A 10434-nucleotide genomic window follows, 5' to 3' on the forward strand; every position below is an offset into this window, starting at 1 on the left:
AATTAATTGCAGGTAAAGTTAAAATGGGTTTAGCTCCTGTAGCTATTAAAAGGAAACACCAGTTCAATCAGAACATAATCCTTTGCATCTTCACAAAACAATTTGGCTATTTTTACTCTGATCTCCATGAACTTTCATGCAGATGAGGGTAATAAACTCTGATCCATCTGTAATAATATTCCAATTAATAAACAGAGAAGGAAATCAGCACCATTGCATCAAAAGTACTTAACTTGATCACAGTCGAAGGGTACAATAACTTAATCCAAAGCTCTTGGAGAGCAGGTTGGCCAATTACTTTGTAGAAACTCTGCATTAGCACATTGATTTCCAAAGAGCATGTACATATGAAAAATCGAGATAAAATTACGGCGTTTACTTGTACAAACAGACACTTGAGTCAATTGCCATGTTCCCAAGCTATGCTAGCTTGCTCCTTGAGGGTAGCATAAAGTGTTTGAACAATATCAAGAAGAAAATGGTCTGCATTATGCTTTGCTAGAAGGGAAACCGAGACAGGAAGATCATCATGCATTCCAAGTGGTATAGAAATCTGCGATCGTGATACAAACTTGCATGTAAGGTTATCATGTACTCATGAGTGGCATGATAGTGTGAAAATATTGATGGCATGCACAATGAGTTACCTGACAAAATCCGGACATGCCAGCAATAGAAAGCAAGGAAAATGCTCTAGCACGAAAGCTATCCAGTTCATCGACCTCCATATTTAGCTTAGGTGGGACTCCAGGAATTGTAGGCAGTACAAGAATTCCATTATCCTAAAAAAGAAGACAGGAAAACACAAAAAGAAATAGTAGTATTTGAGAAAGTAGGACAGTATTTGTTTACAAGTAGAGGGTACCTTTTCAAAAATAAGAAGAGAGGATATGGAGCTTCCAGCTTAAATGAATTTTCAAATTAAAAATGAAAGAAGAAAAATTTCCTAATGTTCTTTCATTGTGAAAGAAAGAATCATCACAAATAAACACAAGGGTTTACTAAAAGTCACCAGAATGGCAAGCAGCTTCAATCTCCACATGAAGTTTGATTCATATCCTTAATTCATGAAATAAAAGATTCCGTAGTTAAAAAGGAGATGTTGCTAAGAAGTAATGCTAATACTTTGCACTAGTGATACTCCTTAAAAGAGTGATGTTAATAATTTGCATGTTTTACTTGGTTTCCAAATCCGCTAGACAAGCCTTAAACTGAAAAGAAACAGAAAGTCACCAGAATGGTAAGCAGCTTCCATCTCCACATGAAGTTTGATCCATATCCTTAGTCATTGAATAAAAGATTCTACAATTAAAATGTAGGTGTTCCCAAGAAGTAATGCTAATAATTTGCTCTACTGATACTTCCTGAAAGTGTGATGCTAATAATGTGCATGAGTTTCTTGGTTTCCAAATCCACTAGACAAGCCTTGAACTGAAAAGAAATGGAAGGTAACTAGAATGGTAAGCAGCTTCCATCTCCACATGAAGTTTCATCCACACCCTTAGTTCATGAAATATAAAATTCTAGAGTTGAAAAGGAGATAGTTCTAAGAAGTAATGCTGATAATTTGGACTAGCCATAGTTCCTAAAGAGAATGACATTAAAAATTTGCATGAATTTCTTGGTTTCTGAATCCACTAGACAAGCCTTGAACTGAAAAGAAATAGGAATTACAATAGAATGATTATTGAGGGTTACTCTAATGGCTTATTTTCAAATGGATTATTAACAAAATAAAAAAAACTAAACATTGTTCCATACTTCCACATTGGTTTATAAATGACCAACCAAGAGGGTTCTTTGCTTCTCAATATTTTTTCCATTTCTCTTAACAAATACAGGGTCATATATAAAGGGCATCTAGACATTGTTGGAGGTTAGAAGGCTGAGTTGTATTTAAAAGCAGAGAGTATTCAAATATAAATTACACATGTTATTCTTGGTATATGCTTCTCCTTTGGACTTGATTCCATCACAGACAATGACAAATCATCCCAACCTTGTTTCTGTAGAACACCTTGCTTTCCTTCCATCCATGTATCTGAGCTCAAAGTTACACCCAACATATAGTCTTACCATGTGGTGTTTTGTTTCAGTCAGTTCCCCAATATATGTTTGTGGTGCTCCTGTTCATGGAACTTCATAGAACATAATAAACACACCACCTTGGTAGAAATCCATCAAATTATCAAAAGACCAAAACTAAAGCCCTTGAGTTATTTACAAAAAAACATGGATGATCAGAGATCTTTTTCAGTGGGAAAGCCCTTGTAATTTAGTTAAGGTGAAGAAGACTAAAAATGTCATATATCATTTGCCTTCTTTTAGTATACAAAAAGAATGTGCAATATGAAAGAAAGAAAAAGTATTATATAGAAAATCAGGCTACCTGCAAAAGAGTAGACAGGAATGCTTGAAGCTCAGCCCTCACTGGATAACAGTACTCCAAGTCCTCATATGTTGAATTTAGAACTTCTGATACTCTTTCAAACATTCCAGGACCTAGAGTAGGTTTTGTGGAAATCAACCAATCTCCATGATTGGTTTTAAACTCGAACCTACAAAAGGAAAGTTAAACACTAAGTAATAAATTGTGAGGATAATCTTGATGCTCTAAAGACAAAAAAATTCAGACAGAAAGGTAGAAGGATGCACAAATTCCTCATTATACAAACACTCAACAATGATCATCATAGATGCAACTTTAATTATCAATCAATATTGCCAATTAGAAAAGAGAGCCAAGAAAAAGGACAGTTTTCACTATAGACTGCCTTCATCTCATCAGTAAGTATTGTCCTAGAACATAAAAAAGTAACTCGCTTACATGTTAATAGACCAAAAATCCAAAGGATGCATGAATGTGAAATTGCTTTTTCCCAGCAATGTTATAGGAGTTCATCAGATGTGTTCTTTTTAATGGATAAATTGTATTTGTAGGATATGCTTTTTTTATGTGTTAACTTGTTCACAAAATTATTGCAACCTTTCTTCTTATTATAATAATGAGACAACATAGTCGTGCATCATGCAATCCATGGGTGATAATGTGTACATGTCAAAAGAATGTACTAGATGTGCAACTATTAGTTGTCCCACAAATCCTGTTAAGATAACCAATACAGCCTCAATACATATTCTGTTGCCTTGGTGATAGGTTACAAAGAACATGTCAACAGCATGCAATAGGATTGCAGCATGGAGAATAGAGGTTCGGTGATATCATTATTTTTAAAAACATAAGTTTATTGACAATTCCACAAACAAATATCCATCTGAATGTCAATTAAATTTGCATAAAACTTTATAGAGAAATTTCATTTGATAAAACCTAACTTAATTTCCAAGCATTAGTATAATGCACTTCATTTATATCATGGATTGCTTTGGATTTTCATAACTATTCCCATCACTTGTATGCTTAGAACTCGTGCGATGCATGAGATTTTGCTGGCCGATCTACAGATTGCTTGATGATGAATGTTGCAATGATTTTATATGCCTAGCTCAAAGAAGGAATACCTACAATCACTTTTTAACATTGCCTTCACTCTTGGTTAAAGAAAAAAGTTCACCCATCAGAATTTACAAATAAGAATAGCATGCTGGGAAGAGATGTTGAATGCTGCAATAATTCTTTCCACTAGACAAACCAGATTAATTTCATTTCCATGTTATGACAATTTGCTTTAAAAGCATCTTTTGCCTACTCTACTAAATGCACAGACCCTGACCATTTTCTATGTGATTGATTCTACAACAAGAATGATTTAGCTGCAACTACCACATGGAAGGAACTAGAATGTGTTGCTTCTGAAGAATGAGAGAAAAGTGCAACTGAACACGTCAGGCTCCTACCATTATGGTGATCAGAAAACCAGTAAACTTGTCATTCCAACTTGCACTTTAAACAAAGAATATGTTTATCCAATTCAACTAAATCTTTAAACATTTTGTCAATGTTTAAAAGTAACTCATAATCCTCAAAGTCCATGTGTAGTATAGTCGAAAAGTATAACAGGATAATAATTTAATCAGCCATCACAGACTCCCTACTTCTAGTCTACTTTCAACAACAAGAGAAAATAAAATAATACAAAATCATTATGATGTGATTTGATATTCCGATACAATATTAGAAAAAATAACTCATAAGAAGAAAAGGTGTCTTAGTTATGCATTTGCAAGTGTAATTGTTCATTTATTATTCATGAATAAAACAATACGATATTGATTGGATTAAAAGCATAAGTTGTACCATTCTGTTTTTCATCTGGTACCATAAGAAGACTAGGTTTTCCTATGATTTGTGTCACATAAGCCACTCCTCAGGTTGTTTCATTTCCATGACTAAAACCTTTTGCTTGGTTCATTATCATTTATTCAGGATATGCATTGTTTCAGAAGAAAATAACACAGAGACCAACCTAGGCAACTAAAATATAATAGAATTCAATTATAATTCTATATGATTGTTGGGATTAGTAGCTTTAAAGTACCATATGGACTCAGAATAGGAGCTGTAGACCAATTTGATCAAGGAATTAATTTCTTTTGTATATTCTTGAACTCAAATAGAATTAAGAGTAGGATTTGAGACAATAGTGCATCTACATAGGTGTGTTTTGAGAGATGCTTAAGTGCCTGCTGTAGTGTGAGGTGAGTGCAGTGCATGGAGGGGTGCACAGAATTTCCTGGGGCAACTGGTGAGTGCTAGAGTGCTTTGCTTAGAGGTGTGCTTCATTAGTGGATGTGGAAGTTCTGTGGTGCCATGGACAGTGAGATGCATGCGAAGTACAACTATATAATGGGTAGAGAAAAGATATTTGAGAAAAAATATCTTTTTGAAGTGTTTCATATAGTGAAAATTCTTGTGAAGTAGGCTGTGGTCAAACTATGTTAAATTTTTTTTGTGAATGATATCCCAAAATTAATTAATTTTCCAAAGAAAAATGCATAAATTACTATAATATCAGAAATCAAGAAATGAAAATTCAGTTTCTTCATTGTTAATCTAAATTTCGCGATAAATTCCGTTTCATGATACTCTTTTGCCTTTTAATGTTCAATAAAGATTTTATGAACACTGGAACTTTTCACCAGGATTTCCATAAAAAAAAGGTCCTTATCTTGTCAGTCCTGTAGGTCAAAGTAAAGAGTAGTTAGGTGCACAAGTTTCCTTGCAACTGAAGTGTCTACGGAGATTCAGATGTAACAAATTTTGTCTCCACTGTGAAACACTGATTTTGGCTATTCAAGCCAATCAGTCTTGCAATGGTGCAACGTTAATGTTTCAGCAATGAGAACAAACAAAAGAAAAAACTTACTGTTCCACCAGTGCCAAAATATGAGCATTAAGGAATGATAATTTAGATGTCATATATAGACATATATCTGGACTATACAACAATGTAAATCATAGAGTTGGACCTTTGAAGCAACCGCATGGCATGTGAGAGAGCTGCAAGAACTGGCATTGTAGATGCTTGATCTCCGGAGAAGCTACTTATAAAGTTTTGCAAGCTTGGAACATTGTGGTAAATATGGTCGCCAAGATTTTCATGGTGTAATATACTACCTGTATAATTTTATAATTTTACATGAGAAACATAATAACAAAAGAGAAAAGGATAATGTATCTTCTCAGAGGTGATGAGTGTTGAAATCAACTTAGTAAGAGAAAGCACTTACATCCAAATACCTTCTCTACAGACTTTTTCAGGATTTGAGAGATTTGGTCACTGGGAGAACTCAAATACTGGAAGCAATCTTCAGGAATAACAAAACGCTTGGGTGGCATGGTAGCATCACTAGATGACTGCAACAGAACCTGGCCTACTCGTGTCAAGGTAATAGGGTCTCTAGCAAACCATCCTAAAAGAAGACTTTGTCAACTACAATAAATAATTTCAAAATTAGATGGATAAGAACATAAGATAAAATAACTCTATGAACCAAGTAAACTTCCTCTGAAGATTAATTGTATTCATTCATCCCACTGCATCGCAGCATTATGAACTCTAACTCATGTTATTTTGTATGATATTAATAATTTCTTGATCTACATGTTCCTGTCCCACTAATCTAATAAAAAAATAGTTGACAGATTGTGAGAATGAGGAAAAAGGTCACAGATCTCTTGTTGGCTGTTTCTTTCATAATTAAATTGAAATATACGTTTGGCAATGTTCATGTTTAAAAGTAATGCCTTCTGTATACCTCCTAAAATCTTTTATCTATACAGATGTGACTTGCAAGTTAACCCCCTCAAAACGGTCAATACTGAAAATTTGATCTGTTGCCAGATATATATACCCTTGATATGCATCTGATTAACTTCAATGCAAGATCTTAAACAAATTTACATTGAACAAGTTGGTCTTGTTATCAGTCAACTTGAATTTGACAAATGTAATTGGGATTTCAGTACATTGTTCAGGTCCTGTTCTTTTTAGGACATACAAAAGCTTTGTAGTTTTTGTAGTTTGCAATCTATAATTACTTCAAACCTAGCATACATGTTTGTCCACTACATTCAAATATGGGATTTCACTCCATAATGTACATATTCAAGTCACCATTGACACACTACAAATTTTGGATTGGTTGATTGTTTGTTATATGTATAACACAGACATCCTAATAAATAAGCTCCCCCCCACTGTCAAGCATAGAGGGTTTCAGTTGTACCCAAACATGACTGCACATGCAAAGAAATCATTCCTGGAATTATTTATGCAGATTTACTTTGATCATTAAAGATATAACTTCAAACGGATTGGATCATCCAATTATATATGAACATAAAAATCGATCATATCATCAATGAGTTCAACAGTTAACTCGATATAAAGTATCACATTACAGCCTTTTGTTGAATTTTACTCAGATTCATTCTACAAACAGGTGATACATTGATGCTCTAGCAACTTCAAAATGATTATGTAGAAGAATAACAAATACACTCAAATATTAGCACCCTTTTGAGTAATACTTATATGTTCTCAATATTTCACCAAAGTGCCATGAATCATTTAAATGTAATATTGCAAATGCTGCATTCTAAAAGACTATATAAGCTGGCCATCTTTTGGAAATTTATTTGCTCCTTACCAACAGTGTCAAAGCTCTGAGCCATTGGAATGACACCTGTTGCAGATATAATGCCATGTGAAGGCCGGAAACCAAAAATTCCACAGTAAGCAGCAGGCACTCTAACACTTCCACCAGTATCCGTACCTAAAGAATCATCAACAACGATTGAAGATTCAGAAGGACAAACATCAATGCAATACTGATACTAAAATAACAACTCATGTTTTTTTACCAAATATCAACTCAGATGTTGCATAAGAGGTCAGGTCTATTTAAGTTGTACTGCATCAAGGTGTATATGCAAGTACATTGAAATGTTTTGTCCTTGCACATGTTCACTGACACCAGCCATGAATTGGAACACATATTGATCATGTAGCTACTGAAACGTAGTTGGAAGCTAATCCTATTGAACTAGCAAATATGTTGGATGCAAATACTACAATGCAGCAAGTTGTTAGCCTCCTTTTAACCACAGTAGATGATGACCAAGGCATCCTTTATATTGTCTTACTGATAGCAGAAAACATGGTTATGAAATCGAAATACAACTCACTTACCAATTTAAAAGCATTTTTACTCCAACTATATATAATTAATTGACAACAAGAACTGTAAAAGCAACATGGATAAAAATATAGTCCTGTTGATGTCAATATATTTCAAGAGATTTTGCAAATCATGTCTGTTTACAATCACATGATGCTTTGAGGAAATCTTTGACAAATGACCAAATCTCACAGTCTTCAAAAAATTGTTGGGCAGCATCATGCCACCGTACTGGTTAGCACACAACATGTTTACAGGATACACTTGTATCAAGAAGGATTGTCCAGTATGGACTCAAACTAATGCAAGCAGAACATAAGACTAACAGAATGGGTTCCTGCAAGGTTAACCTTCTATTTTCTAATTTGCCAACAACTAATGAAGACCATCTCATGACAAACAAATATGCTCTGTTTGTTGACAGGCACTTCTTAGTATTCATTACAATTTAATCCTTGGTTATTTCATTCCTGGAATATGGTTTTTATTCATTATTTTATTTTAGATCTTTTTTAGTTGCAATAATGACTTTTCCATTTTATGCTTCATTACAATATTGTTTGTCAACCCTTGTTCAGGTTTTCTATGATGAAATGTTTGGCCAATGTCTCTTCTCTAAATTCCATGACATAGAAGTTGCTTGTTCCAAATTGCATTCCGGTGTTTCCCCAATCTATCATATGGTTTCTTTTAGGTACTTTCATATATAAATGTAAACAGTATAACACAAATTTTTTAAGATGTTAAAAATAAAAACTATAGCCATACATACAACTTGAACACAAAAAATAAGTAAACTTCAAGAAATTGTCGGCTGTAAACCTAGAGCAAAGTCAGCGAGATTTGCAGCAACTGCTACAGCAGATCCACTGGACGATCCTCCAGGGACTCGATCAGGAGCACACGGATTAGTGGGTGTGCCATAATGATAGTTCTCACCATTGATGCTACAAAGGAACAAAAAAAAAAATCAGATTTTTGGTGCATTCCAATCATGATGAGGCAAAATGTTCACAATTACAATGTCATTAACAATATTCCAATCATGATGAGGAAAACAGACGACTTTACTCTCTGCAACTAGCCAGGAGACCAAATATATCATATGATGTATGGACACAACCTGTATGCCATCTCGTCCATGACAGTTTTGCCCACGCATGTGGCTCCAGCTCCGATAGCAGCGAGAACAACGGGAGATGTGGACGACGCTGCCTCGTGCGTCCTCGCCCAGTCCGGGTTGCCGAACCCGGTGACGCAGCCACTGATGTCGAATCTGCAGTCGAGATAGCAGGAACGAACTGTCACAGAAATCAATGGGGATAATGGTCAGGAGTAAGAAGAAGGGGAGAAGTGAGGACGAGGAGGAGGACGTGCATGTCTTTGACGGCAAAGGTGAGGCCGTGGAGAGGGGGAGGGGGTAGGTCGGGGGAGCGGGGAGGCGGAGGGCGGAGGTGGAGCCTGTGGATGAACGCGGCGTAGGCATCGAGGCTCGGTTTGAGTGCCATGACCGCGCACTTCCCTCGCCCTTTCTCGCTTAGCTTATTTGATGCCTTCGGCCGCTCGCGCCCCTTATCCACGTTCGCTCTCCCTCGTACCCCATTCTCGTTTCCCGCTGTCACTCGCGTTTCCCCTTTCTGTTGGTTCTCTCTTAACTCAACGTTTGTAATTAACATTTATTAATTTAAAGTTCAACATATATCCTTTTAATAATATATATATATATTGCAGGTATTTTTTAAAAAAATATTCATATTTTGAGTATTTCGTATCCCTCATTTTATTTCTTTAAATAATACTCTTAATATAAAATACCTAAATTACTCTTTAAAACCCGGTCGAGCCGCTCGTTCATCGATTTCCCGGACCGGCCGGTTCACGTAAACCGGACACCATTTCTTTCTCGGGAGTTTCCCTCCTCTTTCTTTCCCTGCTTTTATCCGAGAGAAGAGGTCGGGGAGGGGCTTCTTCATCCATGGATCGATGGGGACTCTCCCGAACTCGGGGGCGGAAGTCCTCAATCTGAGCTCTCGACCCCGCCTGCTTCTTGCTGCCGTCGGCGTCGGCTTCCTGGATGGGAGGAACTTCGTCGCAGTTCGGGGGAGATTGAGACAGCGCTGCTGCTTCGCGCTCAAGCGGAGACAAGAGGTATAAATAACGAAGACCGATAAAATTTCTGTTTCTTTTGCGTTTTGTTACCGATCGTCCATATTTGTCGGTGATTCTTGCTTCCGCCTCCAACATCAAGATTTTTCGGTTTGATCGGTTGAGGCACCCTGTAATTTGTTCTTTGATCTTGTCGTATTGTAGTTTGTGATTCTTGGTCACTTTGACGTACAGTGTCCGCTTGTGGTATATAATATGGTGATGGCAAGTTGACTGTCGAACTGCTTTAGCCATTCATCGGTTTGCAGACACTTTTTGCTCTCTATGATGAACTGTATGGTTTATTAGATCACTGCAGAGTTTATAAAATCCAGAGGCATTTTATGATCATACGTTAAATTGTATTGATGAAGTGGGTAAAAAGATAAGATTCTGCTTCTAGTTATTTGGAACTGTTCTAATTGAAACAACACCATAGGTTATGTAATTTTAGAAATAACATGAGAAGAACCGATGATGAGTTAGGATGAAAGTATAATAAGTTTTTGTAAGTAATTTCAGGTCTCTAGAATCTATTATTTAGTGAGATGGAAAGCTTGATGAAGATATTATTCATAAAGTAAAAATGTAGAAAAATCTTTATAGTATAAATTTTAGATATTTTAAATCTATATTTTAATAAGA

General features: G+C 35.8%; 1 protein-coding gene across 2 annotated transcripts; it reads right to left on the reverse strand.

Moving 5' to 3' along the window:
- Window positions 1-213: 213 nt before the first annotated feature.
- LOC103977720 (amidase 1) lies at window positions 214-9244 on the reverse strand. Of its 2 annotated transcripts, XM_009393311.3 has the most exons (9): window positions 9022-9244; window positions 8768-8920; window positions 8467-8591; window positions 7114-7239; window positions 5692-5874; window positions 5431-5578; window positions 2390-2558; window positions 648-782; window positions 214-553 (listed from the first exon to the last, which is right to left on the reverse strand). In XM_009393311.3, the coding sequence occupies exons 1-9, from the start codon at window positions 9150-9152 to the stop codon at window positions 401-403; spliced, it is 1323 nt and encodes a 440-aa protein (XP_009391586.2). In that variant the 5' UTR covers window positions 9153-9244; the 3' UTR covers window positions 214-400. The 2 variants fall into 2 exon arrangements, with proteins under 2 accessions (XP_009391586.2, XP_064998084.1); XM_065142012.1 differs by lacking the exons at window positions 214-553; window positions 648-782 and adding an exon at window positions 2023-2138 and having other exon boundaries at window positions 9022-9210.
- Window positions 9245-10434: the final 1190 nt, after the last annotated feature.

This window comes from Musa acuminata, chromosome BXJ3-3 (genome assembly GCF_036884655.1).
Source record: "Musa acuminata AAA Group cultivar baxijiao chromosome BXJ3-3, Cavendish_Baxijiao_AAA, whole genome shotgun sequence".
Taxonomy (NCBI): Eukaryota; Viridiplantae; Streptophyta; class Magnoliopsida; order Zingiberales; family Musaceae; genus Musa; species Musa acuminata.

What these genes read in the sequence shown, in the direction of transcription:
- LOC103977720 (XM_009393311.3), bottom strand. Translation starts at nt 9,152, where the DNA reads ATGGCACTCAAACCGAGCCTCGATGCCTACGCCGCGTTCATCCACAGG. An exon ending in ACCTTTGCCGTCAAAGACAT is followed by an intron (nt 8,921 to 9,021) that starts GCACGTCCTCCT and finishes TCTCGACTGCAG; the next exon opens with ATTCGACATCAGTGGCTGCG. An exon ending in TCAGAGCTTTGACACTGTTG is followed by an intron (nt 5,875 to 7,113) that starts GTAAGGAGCAAA and finishes GTCTTCTTTTAG; the next exon opens with GATGGTTTGCTAGAGACCCT.